Below are 21,296 nucleotides of genomic sequence, written 5' to 3' on the forward strand. Positions count from 1 at the left end.
TATCTGCTTCTTTTGATGAACGGTAACGTATTTAAACTAGCATTTAGTTATTAATAAAAATTTATTTACTTTTTAATTATGTTTTTATAACGACTATAAAAAATTTTCTAGTCAATTCAATGTAATTTTATATATTTTGTGCAAACATTCATACTTCATTAATCTGAAATCTAAAAGTATTCCTTTCGGATAAAACTTTGACACATCTCACTATTTGAGCGGCAAAGCAACATGTATTTCCATCGATGATCCATTCGAATCAACTTTTAATGCAGCACGCGAGGTCATTGATATGCAAGTAGAGATCTCTACGATCTCCAGCTGAGCGCTTTGTTGCGACAAGCTTTGATCACGCTTTCTCGCCACATTATGGCATTAGATTGGATTCAGATCGTTCCTAATCCGGCATTGACATACGCCTAATTGCAACGTCGTGCCGGTAGACCAGAGAATAATAAGGGATTAGTGTGTCAATTTGCGCTTCATAGAAATTCATTAAATTATGTTGATTTGAAAAGCTTTTTTTTTACATGTTGAAAAATTATATATTGCGTTAATAATTGCATTTAATATTATTAATGAGTAACTATCGGTCGGCAATTTTAATATCAAGTACAGGAAATATCAATTAATAAAATTAAATTTCTTCTATATATATCATATAAAATATGAATAATTGCACACTTCTAACTCTTATTTTATGTGGAATGGATTTTTTCTTGTGTTACAGGCTGAATCCGAAGTCGCAGCCTTGAATCGCCGTATTCAGCTGTTGGAGGAGGATCTCGAGCGATCTGAGGAGCGTCTTGCCACTGCCACTGCCAAATTGGCGGAGGCGTCGCAAGCTGCCGATGAGAGCGAACGGTAAATATCTGCTATCATACAAAAATATTGCGAATATTTTTATTCGAATGGTCATCTCATATATTATCTACAATGAACAATTATTAAGAGAAATCAAAGTTAAAAATAAAACATCTCAATGATTGTTTATAATCGACACAATTTGTAATGATGAAAATGTATATTTATTATAATTATATTTATTTTAAGTTGATATAGAAAATAATTGCTCATTGTCAGACACTCTTATTTTTTCAAAGAATGATTAAGAGTAACGTAGAAACATTACATATTGTACGGTTTAATTATAAATTAATAACATTTTTAAAATGATTCTTGACAAGCCGGTCGCTGATGATCGGCGTTGTTTAATAATCGATAATTGTTAACGAGAATATTTGCGAAGACCAAAGTCTATTGTAATTTACTCTTGATCGTTCTTATATATGTTACGTACGAATTATCGTAATGGAAAAGAAATTACAAACGAAACACAAAAGTGGTGTAAATCAGTATTTATACTGTTATAAGTTTACTTTATTATTTTATATAATTAAAATAAATAATGTATGTGTTAATAAAATTCTTTTTTTTTATTATATGCAATATTATATGTTATATGTTAGTAGATTACAGCGTGAAAGTTTTTCTTTGAATTAAATTTTGCAATATCAAAAAATATAAAGAGATTTTTTTCTTTCTTTCAGAAGTTACTATGTGTACATAATTTATACCACTTTTGCTGTACAAACTTGTTATACATATTTTATATGAATATTAATATTACAATAATTACAATAATTCTGAGCGTAAGTGTAAGTGCGTGTTATTTTTTGTTTATAAAAATATTTCGCATAATATTGAGAATTGATCTTGTGTCGCATTGAAAGGATTGATCTGAAAGAATGAATATCTCTTGATTCGTTCTTTCTTTGATTTAATTATAGAATCGCGATGTAACGTAATTTTTTTATGACTAATAACATGCCAAACATAGACTCGAACGTGCTAGGCTTTTGATATTCAGTTATACGTATATAATTATGATAAGTGCAAAAATTCGAGAAGTGCAATTATTATACCAATTTCGTCCTATTGTTTTCATGATATATGCAAGAGTAGGTGTTTAATTATTGCAAAAATAAGAATACGCAATAGAATGTGCAAACATACGTCAACTATTGCATTGTATATATTATATAATCTAAAAAATAGTATTAGATGAAAAATAGTTTGCGCGATATATTTCTTTCTTTTGCATCTGTAAAATATGAGATTTTGCGGATTTTGAATACCACATCCTGATCTTTTTATGATAGCGTACGTTTTATATTCACTGTGACGATAATTGTCGCTTGACTTCTTACATAAGACGCACATGTTTTCTGATTTTTTTTATCCTGCAGTTGAGAATAATTTTTGGCTATACTTTTATATTTATTATTTATTCTTTAAAAAATTACAATTAAATTTCATATTTAAAAAAATTTTTTTTCTTTGAATTTCTCTGATTTTTATTATACATATATATCCATATGATGCATAAAGAAATATTAAAGGTCATTGAATGTACCTGTAATATTGAAAGCTGCATTAGTCATTATGGGCTAATCGTCCATATGATTACTTTACGACGGTACGTAAATGCTTAAAATAACGCTAGGCTTGCTTATCGACATTGATAACGAATGACGTGTGTGCGCTCCACACTTCTTGTTACAACGTACATATTTTTTCACATTTCTAAGACAAAGTGTTAAATATATTAATTTTTTTTACTTATTTATACAAGAGATTACTAGATCAAAGAGAAGGATGTGGAATTGAAACATGTACATTACTATTTTAATTAATATATAAATTAATGAAATTACTGTTCTAATTATATAACCTAATAAAATAAATTAAAAAAAGCTGCGAAAAAAAGAAAAAGTTAAAAATGCGGACGTTTCACGCTTTTTATTTTTATATTGTTTTCACGTATCAGTCACAAAAAAGACAAAGTTTTAAATCAAAGATCGAGAAAATAATCGCATTTCAATATACGTAACAATGATAATTGTTTCAACCACGATTGATTTATTTCTAAAAATCGACGAACAATCGATCGTTAGGATACGCAAGGCCCTCGAAAACCGCACTAACATGGAGGACGACCGAGTATCCTTGTTGGAGCAGCAGCTAGCACAAGCTAAACTGATCGCAGAGGAGGCGGATAAGAAATATGAGGAGGTGGGTCATGTCTCGACGAACAAAGAGCAATGGAAAAGGGCGAAGGGCCCTTTATTTCCCTTGTCGGAGGCAAACTACCAATCTTTAGGACATTCAACCAGTAATATTTCGCGTTTTATTCTTTTTTACGAATGAAAAAGAAAATATATTCACCTATTATTTGTTCAAATATTTTTACACGAATAATAGAATAACTTATGAAGAAAATAAAACTTCGCTTTCGCTTAGGCAGTTCATAATTCTATATAAATACAAGGATCGTCCAGATCGATCGGTAGTCCTCCTTCTTTTCCTTTCAGGAAATTTCACAGGTAGATGCAGCGTTGCAGCTGAGCAGGACAGGCGTACGTCGACCATCTCCTCAGAAATCTATTTTTTAATTTAATCCATTTGTGTAATCGATTTTTAATCGTGAACTCTTTCGTTCGACATGTGTCCACCTTAAAGCGCCCGCAAGATTCTCGAGAATCGCAGCTTGGCCGATGAAGAGCGCATGGACGCCCTTGAGAATCAGTTGAAGGAGGCCAGATTCCTCGCCGAAGAAGCCGACAAGAAATACGATGAGGTTCGCGTGCCCGCGACTACTACTATCAAGCGTGTTGGCTGCAGTGACGATGATAATCATCATGACGATGATGGTTCCTAGTCGATAGTCAAAATAGTGCCTAACCCCGTAACTCTCTGTCTTCTCTTTGTGTGCTCGAAAACACCGTGGTTCGATACGTACGCATTTCTATCGCGAAAAAATATATAATACGAAGATACGTACGTATCTCATGTTTGTTAAATCGTTTGTTGATAGTTTGTTAAAGAAAAGAAATCGATCACGATAAGCTTTTCCGTTGAACGTTGAAAGAATTAAAGAGGGGAGACACATGTCTCGTAGTGAAATCTCGAAATATTAAGGGCAATTCGTGAATGTCAATCTGTGATTGTATTGGGCTGCGAATCAAAGTGAAAAGTTTTTTTTAGAAGAGTTTTACGTGTTCGTCTCGCGACAGTGAAGTGTTTTAAAGATCGTTCTTTTTGTCTCTCTCAGAGTATACAGAGGATCTGTAGAGATCTGTCATGCGAGAAGGAAAAGCGAAAGGAAAGAGAGTGATATTACACGCGTACGATGTTGATGCAGTGTGCACGTGTTTCGAGCGCGACTCAATCGAAAATCGGATGTCTGTGATTTCCAGTGTTTTCTCTCGGTTAAAGCCAAGACAAGATATCTCAAGTGCCAGTTTTGTAATTAGAATTTAATCCTGTTATTGCTATATTCTTGTTATTAGATATTTCTAGATTAGGAGAGGTCACGTACGACCAAGTTTGCAAAAAAAAAAAAAAAAAAAAAAAACAAACAAAGTTCATAGATGCGCTGTTTATGATAGTTCGATAATTTTTTCAGCGGGAATAAAATTGTCGTGAAAGTTGGATCGCGTGCTCTCGGTTTGTTGCTTGCTCACCCGCGAGACCGGCCTCGTTAATCTAACAAAAATATCGTCAATTGTGTTGTGATAAAACGGCCGGAGGCCGCATTATCGCGGTTTCGTGTCAATGATATCATACGGTGCTACTTTTGCCCAAAGACGCTCGTTTCGCTTTGCTGATGAATTCGGAACATGCGCCAAAATAATGAGAGTTGTGATGGTAGGTGTTGGCCGCGATAATGTTGAAATTACGGTGATACACTTTGCTGTTGATCTGTCCGTCTGGAATTACAGTATTATCTCTAGTTGGGATAAGATATCGTAGATGTAGCTTGAAATCTTTTTTCAGTCATCTTTGTGACATATTTGCTAAAAAAAAAAAACATTATTTATGTGGTTATAAATAATTCATCAATGTAATTATATAATTTAAAGCAGAAAGCATCACTCTTTTATCTCTTTTTCTTATGCGTATTAATTACTTTCATGAAAAATACCAATTTAATTTTACCTTAAAATTGTTGTAAACTGATATTTTATTATCGGAAATTATTTATAATTTTGAGAATTTTAGGGCTTCTGAATTCACCGTAACTTCAATAACAATTTATTTTTTTTCACCTTCTGATTTCGTTATATGCGATCTGTTAACTCGTCGTTGATTAATAGTATGCGCAAAAACTAATCATAGTGTGCGAGAAGTCAATCTAATCACAATTTATACGAATCGTCCAATTTACTTCATTGTCAATAGATAATTGCCTTTTCAATTTTAACCTCTTCATTAACGCTCTAACTGTCCATCCATTACAGAAACTTACAGAGATGACGACAAATTCTAACAGCAACCGAGTGTGTGCCGATATCTTCGTTAAATTTCTTTTTTCGCACATGTATAAAATAACTTATGATGTATTCGCAAAACATGACGTAATCTTATCGCAAAATGATTATGGGTGTCATAAAATTGGGGAATTTTATAAAGTCTAGAATAATTGTCATAGCTCACGTGTAATATTTTTTCCGATTCTCTTTATTGTAATTTGCAATATTAAAAACCGTGAACGTATCGAAATAATACGATTACGACTAATTTAAATTTTCTCTACGAATTGAATTAAATTTTTTTCATCGCTTTGAAATCGCGACTATTATTCGTCGAATATCGTATGAATCATTCGCATGCAATTATGCCGAGTATAAGAAATAAGATCGGCATGAACCTCAAACAAACGATACAACGAACGATTATTCAATTAAAGTGAGGAAATAAGAATGAGGAAACATGAAACAAATTAATGTCAATTTTACAAATATTTATGGAAAATTATTTTGCGATTAATTGTGTCACGATTGTGCGAGAATTATGTTGCATGAGTATAAAAGATCGTTGTAGGTCAGGAAAAATATACGATGCGCGTTGTGGCTAACATATCCTACTTTTATTGAAAGCTATTAAAAAATTTCGTATTCTACGACGGTCTTTTATCTTAACGTGACTACACTATCTTACGTGCGCTTACGAATCGATCATAAATCAGACGCAATTTACATGACGTAACCTGCATGCTGTATTTGTGATCGTTTGGTTTTTGACAGCTCGATTGGAAGAAGTGATATATTTATAAACGTTCAAAACAATTAAGAAAATTGATGTTGATGCATAATAGTTTAGTCTGCTATTAGAAACGTATTCTAATTTGAATATGAATTTTGACAAAAGTATCTAAAAATATAAATATATATTATATTAAAAATAAAATTATATTAAATTCTACATTATTAAATTTTATAAATAATCACAGTTTAACGTAATCAATTTTCTCAGTCTATATTTTGAAGTCCACTTTAAATGATTTATAATTCGCGAAAAAAAAAATTTAGGACAGAAATTTATTTATAATTTTTAAAAATATGTCATTCTAATATTGTACGTTTATATTCTGATATGTTTCTTGTATGTACATATCTTCTTTAAATATTTCCTACCTTAATCGACGCGTAAAATTATAAATAAAATTCTGTTTTGTGTTTTGTCGAATTTACAAATCGTCTAAAGTGAATTTAAAATATATTTCTTGCTCAATATTTATTGACTCTTTTTCTACGGACTGATACTTTACACTGACGAGTTAAATGCAAATATCATCGCGCGCACTTTAGATCTTCACGAGCTCGTCAACGGACTTTGAGCGCATAAAAAGAGAGAATCTAAGCCCATAACTCTTCCAATCGCGGTTACGACGACGACGACGACGACGAGACACCGGTGCCTCGTCGTCTCGCCGCCTCCGGAGTTTTCAGAGGCGGCGAGGTCGCCGAGGAGGAGGAAGGGAACACATGTTAGAAACCGTGTATGTATGTATCGTTTACAACAGGTCGCCCGTAAATTGGCCATGGTTGAGGCCGATCTAGAACGCGCCGAGGAGCGTGCTGAGGCCGGAGAGTCGTAAGCATCGTTTTTATTAGGCATCTCTTTCGCCCGGCACACTTTTTGTCCTGAGTGTGTGAATTTTTTTTCCTCCTCCCTCTGCCAGACACCTCCTTTCTTCTTATTTCGCATTTCGTCGATCGCGCTTCGATTCGCTCCCGTAACTTTTGACACTGTTAGCCCGCACCACGTCATCGATGACGATAAAGACGGGAATACCCCTTAATCACGCATGATCGCATTGTATCGTTCAGATCGTGTGGAGTATACGAATTAATATCTCCTTCATAGGAGAAAAGCCAAGATTACGAAACGTTAATCTAATTGTTAAGAGAAATACTATCAGATATCTTCTAAATAATATCTCGAGTAATAATGGCTTTTCTCTACGATTGTCTTCTGCGTCTGAGGAAAATAAGCAAAAATTACGTTGAATTGTGCAAGATATATCGGGTTTCAATTGGTACAACATTATAAATTTTTGTCAGTGCCCGTAGTAATATATAATATGTACATTTAAAATCATTTATTCTATTATCTAATTAGCTACAATAATTTACAATATAATTTATTCTAAAAAAGGACCATCCATAGACGTAGAGAGATTTTCATATGTGACTTTTTTTTTACTTGATGTTCATGTTGCGCACAGTGCATTCATACTAATCTTTCAACAGCTGGAAGGAGTCTTCAGAAGCCAGGAGAACGACACTTATGATGACATTTTATTCTCGGCATGCTGACACATAAATTTTATATATTTTTTTTTTATTACTACTTTATATTCACCTCACCTTTGCTTTTGCGCATGACATGTGTGGCTGTTGATCACAGGTTGCCAGAAAACTAGTCATGATGGAACAGGATCTCGAACGCGCGGAGGAAAAGGCCGAGCTTTCTGAATCGTAAGTGCAATCACATGCATGCATCCCTTTTTTCTATGTGCGACCCAATGCAATTTCCTTGCCATCGTTCACTTGTATCGTTTAAAAATTTAAATTACTGTCGAACGTTTCGGTACAAAAATTTTACAACTTAATAAAATTTCCTATTGATACCAAATTCGATATTACGATAAAATCTAATGGTAATTTTTTTATATTGGAATAATATTTATTTTCGTTAACTCCCTTTTAAATTACTTAATTATAATAGTAAAAGATTATACTACAAGATTATTGGAAACGTTCGTATGTAGTTTCAATATTTTCTGCTCTCTTTCTCTCTCTCTCCCTCTTATATTATGATGACTCATAAATTTCAAAATTTTATTCTTCAATTTATATATATATTAAACAGTTAATTAATTTTACAGCAAGATCGTAGAACTTGAAGAAGAATTACGTGTCGTCGGCAATAACTTGAAGAGTCTTGAGGTCTCCGAGGAAAAGGTAAATGATTTATATATTTTATGCGCGATATACAATACAACCAGAGCGGAACATAATTCCGTGATTATATATCCTTAATTCTCATTTTATATTACAATGACTTCTTCACCTACCAATTAGCCTACATTTAATGTCCGATAATATGAATAGAAAGTAAATTAAATCCTTTTAGTGTTATAATTTGATCATAAATTGTAAATTAAATCGATAAAATTGCAATAATTTAATCGTATCATAAATTTTAAGGTAAACGTCACTTTACGTTAAGCACAGTCTAGAATATCTCATAATCAAATGTTCTGGAAAATTAAATCATTGTTGCGGGAGAAAAATAATACTTACGTGATTGTATATATATAGGCCAATCAGCGCGAGGAGGAATACAAGAATCAAATTAAGACTCTTACTACTCGTCTAAAGGAGGTACACATCCTTTGGGAGTGTCTTGCTTTTGCATTTTTTGCGATAACGTGTGATCTATTCTCGCGTCATAGGTCTTGCCACTAAAATATTAACTTGTGTGCCTCTATTGTTTTACATCTGACCCCATTTTTTTAATAAATAACTAAACACTGTTTTGTGTTGCAATAAACTAATGATAGCTTGTTCTGTCTTTTGTTGTGCTTGATTAAAAACAGGCAACGCAGAGAGAGGAGACGTTTGAGGGCCAGGTGAAGATTTTGGATAGTCAATTGAAAGAGGTAAGAGTAAAAGCGAATAGAATATCTTTCAGATATCTGTAATTATATATATTGCCGTTTTAATTATAATTAAAAGCGTTTGAAAGAGAAAATAATATCTATGATCCGTAAAATATCCGTAAAAAAGTAGCTTTTTAATTGTATACTTTAATTGTTGTATGAAATACATATAAAATCTTTGACGAAAAACACATGAAACTCTTGAGGCCATTATAAGTGTTTAGTTAAATCCATACTTTATAGAGATCACATCACGAGGTATGATGCACGCGAGTGTAATAATAGTATCGTAAGTTTTTTAATGATTATAATATTGTCCGAAAAAGTATGAAGCTGTGTTCACATTGATAGCATATTAATAATCATATAATATACAGTGCGTTGCAACTAAACCTTTGAAAGCCTCGATTTTAGATCCATTTGCGGTTGCAATCGTGTGTGATGTGAGATTCGTTTTACTTGCATGATGTGAAAAATTAATATTAATCCAAGTTGTTCATAATTCATAATCTCAACGATTTCAAGAAAGCCAAACACTTGTTAATTTAAGAATTATATATTTTTGCATATTCCAGAAAAAGAAGTGGTTAAAATAGATGTTCTTCTTTTCTTTCTTTCTTGAAATCGATGAGTCACTTTAATAAAACTGTAATTTTCTTATTGACATACAAACATGTTGCATTTGCGTAGGCTGAAGCACGTGCCGAGTTTGCGGAAAGATCCGTGCAGAAACTCCAGAAGGAGGTTGACAGGCTCGAAGGTACGTATATAGTAAAGAAACGTTTAACTTTTCAATTTCGTTTCATTAATTTTTAGTAAAAAAAAAAAAACGTTTTGACATTATATTTTTTCAATATCAATTATTCTCATTATACTTTCGAGATATGATTTATTTGTAAATTTAACTAAATTTTTTAAATGCATTAATATACATGTTATACTTTTTACTTTTTATCTTAAGTATAGATTTTATATAAACCGAATTTTTCTTATGTCAATCATGTGGAAAGAGAAAGAGAAACTTATTTAAAAGGCAAGAAGGTTTAAATTATAGATGACATTCTTAATAATTAGAATTGATTTTCTGTTCAAGCAGCTAAGCTTTTTAAGAATTAATGTCATACTTGAAAGGATTTGTAATTCTTAAATTGGAGACAAAATTAATTGAAAACTAATTGTTATATGTATATATAAATCAATACTTACAAAGAAAGATAAATAACTAATAACGAAAGATTTTTATACCTAAAAAGCTTTCAAATATCGCGCAAAATAATTCAATATCAAATCAAACATCTCGAATATATTATGTTGATCAGTTTTATTACGATACGCATAAGAATAGTGATTCGACAATCGTAAAGCAACTCCCGGTTTCGCTGTGTGTGTATATGTGTGTATGTGTGCTGTTTTATTTGCGCAATTGACCCATCTAACCGCCGAAACGCAGTGTATTACGCTCGCGTGTGGCTTGCCGTGTGTTACTTCCCTTTAACCAGTGATGTTTACAGACGACCTTGCGGCCGAGAGAGAGAAAAACAAAATGCTGCAGGAGGAGATGGAGGCCACTCTGCATGACATCCAGAACATGTAAATCGTGTTTATTGCGATGGACAAAAACGCATAACGCGAAACCGTTTATAGATAAAAAGAGCGGAGACACTTACGAAAGAAAGAAAAAAAAAAAAAGAAAGGGAAAAGAAAATGCGAGCGAGTAATATAACGGCGGCAACGAGAAGAAGTGAATGAGAAACAAATACGCGCGTTACGACGCGAGCGTTTCGTGTGGTGCACACCTTAATATTAACGGATAAAAATGCAGTCTTTAGGCTAGCCTTATACCCTCCATTACGTCCATCCGCAATACGTGTATGTATTTTGTGTGTACGTATGCACACGTGTATGTGTCCATATGTCTGTGTACGTTACGTATGCCTATCTATAGGCGCGTGACGCAAGATGCACAGACTGATGAAAGATGAGAGAAAGGAGGAGAAAATGAAAGAGTAGAATGTATGTTGTGCATGTGTGTGAATGGAGAAAAGAAAGATATAAAACGAAAGGATTAAATACGGCAGAAAGAGAGAAAGAGGATGTAAAAGATAGAGAGAGAATGAGGAAGATAACACGTGATAAGGACAGATGGTAGGATGGTTTCGTAAATAATAGAATGAAGTTACTTGTAATCGAAATCTGATTTTAGTTTTAGATTTTAGCTTGTCTGCCCTTAAATTTTAATTTGATAAAAATTAAGGCATGGCTGCGACCAGTATGAGGTGTTTTCGAGCTCGTCGCGATTTAAATTTCGCTAAGAAAACGGTTACTGATCGCAGGAGGACCACGTGAAGATAGAGATTAGAGAAAAGTAGAATAGGGAAAAGAAGAGATAGAGAGAAAGACGCGCGCGGATCGAATTATTTGTATCGAGAGAGGAAAAGTCCGATGAGAGATTTTGAAATTTTTCTCGAGCGTATGAATTTTATGCGCCAAGAACAATGTATGTGTATGTGTTTTTATAAGTATAATCTATTTTATATATATGCATATGTAAAATATATTGTACTTACTACATAAATTATATAGTAAGTCGTGCTCAACTCATCTAAAAGAATTCTTTCTAAAAAGAATGATTATTAAGTAATAAAACTTTTAGAAGTGACTTATTTTACGAAAATTTTTTTATTCATCAATTGATTAAGGCATTTTATCGAACTCGTGTATGTTTCTCTCTCGATGCAAAAAGATACACACTCCTACATAATGGAGGGAAACAGTGCTCATTTTTTTCCGTTGCCTTACATTCCTCATTTCACACGGCTCAGCTCGCGCGAGAAGAAAAAAAAATTGGTCAGTTTCTTTCATTTATCTGTTTTTTTTTTTTTTTTTCTTCTTAAAGTAAAGATATAATCGCGTTATCTTCTCATTGGCGCCGATGAGAACAAAGACGACAACGAGCAAAAACCGTGCATTTTAAGAGAATTCCACTGCCAGATCCAACAATTTTTTAGAAATATATCTTCGTAGTATGTCTTTGTCTTCGTTGTGCAATACTCGATTAAGCAATTGAAACTGAACACAACAATACAATATTATCGTAATTTCGATTGTTCTTTTTGTAGACTAAAATAATTATCGAGAATTACATATATTTGGCCTAACAATATGTGTGTATCACACATGTAGAGTGGTTTCTACAAGCCTACGAAAATTGGCCAACGCATAATGCTTATGATACAAACAGGGAAGCAACTGACCTTTTTATATCACGCTGCAATTTCCCGTGCCAGCTGAGCTACTCCGACATTTACCGATCGTGCCTGTATATATATTTACATAAATACTAACCACCTCGGCCAGACAAACCTCGATGCAGGGAACGTGCTTCGTTTCGAACGTAATAGTAGGCGAGAGATCGGAAATAATAACCGATTGGTCGAATATCCGATATTAATTTCATTTCTCGTGCACATAATTCGTAATATCTTAATTCGTTATTATTAATTGATATACAGTTATCATTTTATATAATGTCACTGCTATTTGAGGCTCGCCATTGAACATCCAGAGTTAATTCCAGATAGAAATTTTTTCCTCTCCAATCTTTTCTTTTTTTTTTTTTTAAATGAAAATCATATTTATATCGCGTATACTGCCTCGACCTCGATGTCGTAACTCGTCTCATGGTTATTCTTATAGCACTTTTCCTGCAACATATTCTTGGATGGCCTTTTGATGTAGGAATGTGTGCATCGTCCTCTTCCCGGTTCGATATATAAATGCATGTTCATGCGTTTCTCGCATGATGATAACGATCATTAAAGAAGCTCGTAGATTTAGTATGCTCGGGATTGATTCCTGGCAAAGAAACGATTAATATGATAGGAATGAAAATAAAAGAAATATTTTACATGAGAGGCAAATTTTAATCTTAATAATTAGCTTTATTAGATTTTGTTGCCGTCGCATTTGTTCTATATTGTACAAATTGTTATTTTTATTTTAATAGAATCATGGTATTAATAATAATTATTAAGTAACCTTTAATTATGATCACGTATGACATTAACATCGCGTTGTCTATTAAATAATATTTTGTTTGCAAGTCTGGATTATTTCAAATTGTATATTTCGCAAAAGCAATAGTTGTACTTATGCGAAGATGACGATGAACTAACAAATATGCAATAACACGTGTGCGTTATCAAAAGGCCACCCGAAGACAACGCGACCGTTTGTTCTTCAAGTTAACACCACGCGCAAGCGTTATTTAAAAAAAAGAAAAAAAGACAGGAAAGTAATTGCAAATAGCACAACTACGAGACAACCACATGTCCTATCGTTGATTTTTGTTAGCCCCGTTTTTCCTTTTTGAATAATACTAAATTTATGGAAATGCAGATACTTGAGTTTAAGAGAGTTTTAGTTTTTATTAATTTACTTAATATTAATGAGAGAAATATGTGAATGAAATGATAATAACACTAATATCATTGTAATATTAATGAATATTATATATATATATATATATATATTACTATTATTATTATAAAACTGTTTATAATATATATTTTAATTTTGAAAAAAGAGTGTGTCGTTTTTGTTTTTCGTTGTGTCGTTACCTTTTTTTTTTACTTACGCTAATATTAATCCTACGCGCGTTAACATAACGACATAACTACATGTCCACGCGATAACACTGTGTGGCCGCCTTGTTGTTAGACAGCCCTGTAACAAGTTGCATGATAAATGAAGAAAGTATGGTACGTATACTTTTATTTACGGTGAGTAAATCCGCTTAATATCGGATTTTGCTATTTAACGCATGATAAATTTCACATATTGATATTAAATCTTACGATTGTCTTTATCTCTGTCATAATTATAATTACTTTCACAGATATGCCTTTTTAATTATCTGCGCAATTTCTTCACCGATATTGAAATAATATTTTTATCGATATCCGCCAATATAAATAAATATAGATCATTGATATACATCAGCATAATCATTTGATTATATTAATGATACTGCATCATTGGAAAATGAATAAAAATTGCATTTGGTTCAAAAGAACATGTTTAATTCATATATATAGAAATTATCAGTTATTAGAGTTAAAAGAATAGTATATAAAAATATAAACAATAACCGGAGGAATTTTACGATAATTGAAATGAGAGTGATAAATAATTTTTAGCTGCACATCTTAAAATTCATGTTCCTTATTAAGTCTCTTAGATTATATATTAATTTAAGTTTATCATTGCTTGACTGATCCACAATCACATACCTGCTTATTTTCGCGATTTTAACAATTATTAAACGCTTTAATTCTCACATCTCTCCTCGATACTGTCTCGAGCACTTTTTACACCACGCACTTTTTACACCACGCACTAATAAACGAATTTTAATTGAATAGCGGCTATACCTATAACATTGCAAATGCTTGCAGATGAGATGGTGACCGAGAAGGAAAAATTCAAGGAGGTCGGGGACGGCCTGGATAATGCCTTCTTCGAGCTTTACGGCGTCTAACGCAGCTATTAATTATCTTCCTAACACCTAAAAAAAAAATCAAAAACCTTTCTTACAAATCTAGCTTGTTAACATATATTCCGTAAGTTACCCTTCTATGCTTTTTAACCCGCTTGCTGCTAATAACTACAGCTTTCTAATTGAATCACTTAAACAAATCTTTTATCATTATCATATTCTAAGAGCGAGCCTAATATCATCCTAATATCGTTTCATATTTTTTCTTATACTGATTTTAAAATTAAATATTCGATATACTTAATAATTAGATCAGAAGCGAATTGCGCGATAATATTTTATCTTAAAATGAATATTAAGATACAATTGATACAAGATATGATGAGCGAGATATTTTTATGATACTATGTTTTCTTGCAGACGAACTCGTCCACGAGAAGGAGAAGTACAAATACATCTGCGACGACCTGGACCTCACTTTCACCGAATTGGTTGGTTAAATCGATTTACCGAATATCCGCATCTGTTGTCGAAGATTTGTACACCAACACTAAGATTCGATCGCGGTCGATTCACAACATCGGTCATCTGATGCATGTACTTTTGTTATCGAGTAACTAAAATCAATGTATTATAAATACGTTCCGCGTTCTCTAAATATGCTCGTTTTTTATTTATCAATGATTCCATTGATCCACTTTCGGCTTTCAGAGAGCGTAAAGCATTCATAGAACCGCGATTATTTATTTATTTCTAAAATACCGCTTATAATATATATATATGTATATAAATAAAAAAAATTACAACAATAATTTCTAACGTAGTTATAATTGCAATTACACTGCTTTAACAATCAAGCACGCGGTAAATAGAGCGAAGAGAAAAGTACAATCCGATCTCTATATCATTTATAAAACATTATCGAGTTCTGGAAACATCTTGGTCCGTCATAATTAACATGACTTAAAATTGTCGATGCTGTATAAGACTATCTTTGTTTCGAATACTCCCAAAAAAGAACAAATAAAGAAAGAAATCAGAATTTCATGCACTGCTTTTTCTTTTACATTTAAAACATATCCTGTCCCTTAAACTAAATTAAACTTTTCTGACAATTTTCACGAAATGTCCACCTATGTATATAGTGGCTTAAATTTTACATTTCATCCAATTTTCTTCTGCGCGCAAAGTAAGTATCGTGTAACAAAAATCGATGCTATTCTTTAAATATGTGTTCTGGATAAAAGAGCAAAACACAATATTTCATGTTCCTTGTTCTACTTTCACGTTAAATCACTTTGTGAATATAATGGTCTAATTCCAAAGCATCAATCATGCAACAAACTGTAAGATTGTGTGTCTCTTTCTCTTTCCAATTAAAAACTATTAAAATGTATACCTGACTAACCACATCGTGTCGTCCACTAATACCACGTTCCCTCCCTTCTTATTGCAGACGTGCTGGTAAACGAGCGCTGTAAGTACAAAGCGATCGCCGACGAGATGGATCAGACGTTTGCCGACCTTGCCGGATATTAGCAGAGAGGCTAAGAGCGTACAACAGAGGTATTACATGCGGGGAAAAAATGAAAGAAAAAAAAAGATAGTTCACGCTATGATAAAATGATACTGCCAGCACGCGGATCCTTCGCCACACGTCGTTCATTACATTCTACACGTACCCTTCCGAGAGACGGGAATAATCGGCTGACATTTTTAGTCGCGCAGCGTGACACTCGATAGACGATCCGTAGAGTTTAACGTTCTCAAATCGAGTTATTCGTCGAAAACATCATTGCGTTTACATTTCTCGGCTTAATAACATTTATTTTGAACAGGTTCATTCCAGAATTTTATAGAAATTTATATAAATTTTCTACAGAGATTATCTCTCACAATCAGAAGAGAGGAAATCTCTCGTCCAAGCGATATGAATGTATAAGATATTTATTGCGTCCGAGGAGAAATTCGAAAAATATTTTCTTCCAAATCCTGGCACAAAATTTCCATTTCACGATCTATAACTATTTACTAAACATTGGTTCTATAAATTTATTTGCGTCTATATCTGCCTGCATAGCAATTTTATCTTATTCTTTATATCCAATTAATATCCATTATTTCCCAAGATTATATTATATATGATATATAATCTCCATTAATTCCAAGATTTATATGCGATTTATATTATTCTCCTAAATTTGCTTATTTTCTTATATCTGTAATGGTATTAGCTTAAGAAACCTTTAACAGAATAAATTACTTTCATTTTGCTCAATTGCATAATTTCTACTGAGAACTCGTATCGAAAGTTGCGCTGTTTCATCAATTCAAATATATAAAAACGCATACGAGATGAAAACGAAATGTTCGCGCAAATAATTTTGTCTACACTCGATTTAAATCTACGTTGAAAATCCATATGGCCTTAAATATCACATCTTAGGTCATTGTCATTGCGACAAATGTGTTCAAAGGTACGTTTATAAGCAGGAAACAAACTATAAAATCTTTCAATAATTATACTGATTTGTACCTATAATCATATAAATGTGAATTTAAAGAAATTATTGCTAATATAAATAACATATTACAGTGCAATACATAAAAATACTTGATGATAAGCGTATAAAAATTTCCTGCTTATAAAATTTCCATTCCATTTTAGAGGCAGCGCTAACATTCATCGATTGACTATAAATTTTCTTTATATTTACGCATTCCACCGTACGATTAAACAGTGCGGTCTAATTAGTCAGTATAATGCTTAAGTTTCTTTCCATTACGTATTAAGGAATACCATGTATCACATCCATACTTTCAAGTCACGCTTCTATGTTGTATCGTGCATTATGTTAAAGTATAAATTATACCACAATTGATCCGCTAAAATAAAATATCTCGTTCCAAGTGGAGGAGATATAGTGTTCATTATAGCATATAAATAAAGTTGCTTCTATGATATATAGAAAAGGTTTGCAAAGCGATCTGGGCTGGATTACGATACGCAAAAAATGTGCAAGCTAGAGTAATATTACATACATAGCGAGAAACGTACGCTTGAAAGAAACGAATTAAGAAGTCAACAAGTTCGATATATCACGGCTCTTGGCAACATGCATTGATGCTGAAAATTTTACATCTTATTCTTCTTCATGTTAATTCAAAACAATTTAACGATCACGCATGATCACGCAAGTTATTAGAGATTGAAATTTTGCGATGGACCAAGCTCAGAGACTTTCAAACATGCACTTGATGCAGCGATTTTGACTATCTTATGTGATATCTATTATTTGATTGTATTTATATTACTTTCAATAAATATGCATATTTTATATCTCTGCATACTAAATGTCTTACTCGTTTTTGCAATCTCTTCATTCGTTAGTAATGAATCATTTGGCTGTAATAATTGTTTTGCAATTAATTTCGCAGCTGCTGCGTGACTAAAAATTGATTACTTTGTGATAACATCGAATATTAGTGACATTAGTGGAACTTTCAATATCTGTTTAAACAATATTAAATATAACAAACTCTACCGTGTTATCATGATAGCACACTTTTATTGCAATATCGCGTGGTCATGCCAAAAAAATGTTTTTTTAAGTCTTAAAAAATATGGATGTAACATATTCTAATAAAATAAATATAAAAAAAAACATATTCATTACAATCTCTGAGGAAATTTTAATTACGTTTATCTTTACAAAGAAATAAACATTGTATATATAAACATAGAGATGTGTGTTTCTCGTGAATATCAAGTTTATCGTAAAAATGGAAGAAAGAATAAAAATAAATTATACATGCTATGATAAAATAGAAACGATAAATGCATCTTGATGATTCATGAATCTGAAAGTTTCTTTTTCAGAAAGAAGAGGGGTATTGTATGAATCTGCAATTAATAAATCATAGATTTATATAACATATACATATTCATTATTTAGGATCTATATGATAATATAATATTATTTGTCTAAACACAACGCTAATATATATTTCTGTATCTTGCAATTAAAATTTGAAATTCTCTCATCAGCGATCTAATAATTACAAAAGTGCTGAGTAACATATTTCCAAAAATATTGTTCTCTTTACTTATAAACGAGGTCAAACGACATCACGTGGCGCGCAAATAACGAATTATTTAATACCTTTACATGTTTCGTTAATCTGCAGAGTTCCATTAGACATCGTTTCACAGTTACAATCCGCCTATTCAGGTAAATGCGATGTAAATACATTTCTGAGGAACCGGTTTAACATTAATTTAGAAACACAATGACAAATTCGATAAGGCACTAAAATGCACCCTGTGATGGCAACGTTTTATCAGCGGATTGCAATTTAGCCGCAATTGTTTCTACACTTTACACCAACGCAATCAGTCAAGTCATGCTGGCCAATAGGCTAATGTTGCGTTCTTGAAACGCGAATTTTGTAAAACTGGTCCGCATCGATATAAACTAAATACAGATCATGTACTGTCAATTAAAAATTCTCGAGTTGATCAGTAACCTCAGAATCGGCAAACGATAAAATAACTTATATCGATATGTATAAATGTAAATGCAATTTTTGAAATGCGAAGCATACAAGTGTGGGCCGTATGAGATAAAACTTAAAGCTATGTGGTAAATATTGGTTAATTGTCGTTAATTAATTGGAGATTAATTTCACGATATTTAACGATTATTCTCGTGCTTCTTGAGTTAGAAAGAAAGGCAAGTGTCAGCATCTCTCTTTCGCATCAATAATATTATATTTCTCATTATTTTAATTTGGTTGACTTTTAGAATTTTTTATATCCTGATTATTTTACATATACTAATCAGACTACTAATCAGACTATTTTCGCGGCATTGCTGCGTAGTAAAAATCTTCATATTACATATAACAATGCACTCTTTCATACGGCTATACAAAAGATATCCATATTGTTAATTAACAGCCTATATGTATAAGGCACATTGTATAGATTTTGTATATCAAATATAAATGCAATGTAAATTTTGGAAGCCTATTTGTCACTATTAAAAAAAAATTACGTATTATCACGAATAAAATAGTATTTTATGAACCTCTTTCTAAGAAGTAATAGAAACCGAACAGACGATATAAAGACAAGAATATCAAACATTAGCTATTAATGCAAAATGATCAGAAATATAATCTGACTAATTAATGTTAGTTGCAGTTTATATTGAATATAACAAGTAACATAATCTTCTCGTAAGTAAAAAAGAATGATTAACAAAAAACTCTTAAAATGCTTTTTAATTAAAATTAATAAATATTTTTTTTATATTTTAATCATAATTTAAATTCGCCAAGCTTTTCAAGAGAAAGAAATATTGAAGTGAGGAAATAACATTAATTTAATAATTGTGAACTGTGTGTAATAACAACGAAATAAAAGTGACTTTGTAGAAAAGTAAATTGCAAAAAGACATCTTTTATACTTGGCTCTTTCTAATTGCTGATTAGCACTATATCACTTCACGAACTGTCGAAATTCTAATTTTAATTGATTTAATTTAACAGTTATATAGTTTGGTCCCATTGTGGAATTCTATAACATGTAAAACTATGTATTGTCATTTGGAAGTCGAATACTCAAGTCAAGAGTACTAGCATCAAATTGAGATATTCATGAAAAAACATGTTTTCAAGCATTCATAAAACTGACTTAAAAATTCATAATTCTCAAATCTATTTGTCTCTCTCTTAGTGATGTACTTTAGGGAAAACTCAACTTTACCCAACAGAAGTCAATGTCATATAACGATAAAAATTATCGAAAATTTATATATCAGATTCAAAAAACTGAAGTTTCTCCGTGAAACATTTCGGTAGGTATCTAATTTTTTAAAATGACAGTTCGTCATTTCACTAATCTTACGAATAACAAGAACCGGTTAGAAGCATTGCCTCGAGTATTGTATCGCGTTTTTTTTTACTATCTCTTCCTTCATTAAAACGCACCGCTTAAGCGCGCTGCGATCTAAATAACGGTAATAGTTAGCGAATGGAAGCTCGATATGAAAAACAAATATTTAAATCTGCGCCGGTTCGACATAATTAGCAGGTAGCATGCCGTGTCGTCCCGTACGCTGCACCAATCCTGTCATCCATCCCTCGTCGACAGCTGTGCAGTTGACAATCAAATCTCCATCGCAAAAGCTCACTTCATCAAGGTCTTGAGCCTCGTAGTCATACATCGCTCTGTACACTCTCTGCAGGAAAAAAAATGTATTATGCACGACATATCTCATACGTTTTGAACCTTTCTAATTATTTTATTTTATAATTTATATGCTTTATTTATTTTTTTTTAATTATTTAAGAAATTTAAGAATTACCTTTTGTGACATATCAATGTTTTTTTTTCATAAAATTACGTATATATTTTTATCTTATGTTCAAATAAATTATAATAAGTATTACAATAAATACGATATAAATAATTAAAAAGATATTTACCCCAACGTTGGGAGACGGTGGTGGCGGTTGATGCTGAAGTTGATGCTGATTATTGTTTATTGTTGTGGCTGGCGTTAGTGATCCGTAATATTCGTTTAATGGATCAATATCAGCAACCGAGCCGATTTTTCGTGTCGGCGGATTCGTCACTGCAATGTATAATATTTTCACATGTACAAAATATGTAATTTGCAAATAATTGTCTACAGTCTACATTTATATAAATGCTTAATGCTTGCTTTTTACAAACATTCCTTCATTTTCAGTTAATAACAATTATTATTTGATTATTTG

General features: G+C 32.1%; 2 protein-coding genes across 29 annotated transcripts in view; one reads left to right on the forward strand and one right to left on the reverse strand.

The window, feature by feature from the left end:
* Tm1 (tropomyosin 1) overlaps positions 1 to 17,865 on the forward strand; it is a 34,424-nt gene extending 16,559 nt beyond the window's left edge. For 3 of the 26 annotated variants that reach the window (XM_072896979.1, XM_072896967.1, XM_072896989.1), the window contains 8 exons: positions 731 to 864; positions 3,523 to 3,640; positions 6,869 to 6,939; positions 8,237 to 8,312; positions 8,673 to 8,735; positions 9,704 to 9,773; positions 14,470 to 14,634; positions 14,931 to 15,557. In XM_072896979.1, coding sequence (XP_072753080.1) covers positions 731 to 864; positions 3,523 to 3,640; positions 6,869 to 6,939; positions 8,237 to 8,312; positions 8,673 to 8,735; positions 9,704 to 9,773; positions 14,470 to 14,552 — 615 coding nt within the window. In that variant the 3' untranslated portion in view covers positions 14,553 to 14,634; positions 14,931 to 15,557. Of the gene's footprint in view, positions 1 to 730; positions 865 to 2,957; positions 3,076 to 3,522; positions 3,641 to 6,868; positions 6,940 to 7,755; positions 7,827 to 8,236; positions 8,313 to 8,672; positions 8,736 to 8,950; positions 9,014 to 9,703; positions 9,774 to 10,524; positions 13,407 to 14,469; positions 14,635 to 14,930; positions 15,558 to 15,966 lie in introns of those variants that run through there. The other 23 variants (XM_072896983.1, XM_072896973.1, XM_072896991.1 and 20 more) reach the window with 13 other exon arrangements.
* Positions 15,120 to 21,296, reverse strand: part of LOC140668204 (LIM and SH3 domain protein F42H10.3-like) — a 33,274-nt gene continuing 27,097 nt past the window's right edge. For all 3 annotated transcript variants that reach the window (XM_072897007.1, XM_072897005.1, XM_072897006.1), the window contains 2 exons: positions 21,003 to 21,151; positions 15,120 to 20,755 (listed from right to left, as the gene is read on the reverse strand). In XM_072897007.1, the coding sequence (XP_072753108.1) occupies positions 20,576 to 20,755; positions 21,003 to 21,151 (329 nt within the window). In that variant the 3' untranslated portion in view covers positions 15,120 to 20,575. The remainder of the gene's footprint in view (positions 20,756 to 21,002; positions 21,152 to 21,296) is intronic.

Source organism: Anoplolepis gracilipes, chromosome 7, assembly GCF_047496725.1.
Source record: "Anoplolepis gracilipes chromosome 7, ASM4749672v1, whole genome shotgun sequence".
NCBI classification, from domain to species: domain Eukaryota; kingdom Metazoa; phylum Arthropoda; class Insecta; order Hymenoptera; family Formicidae; genus Anoplolepis; species Anoplolepis gracilipes.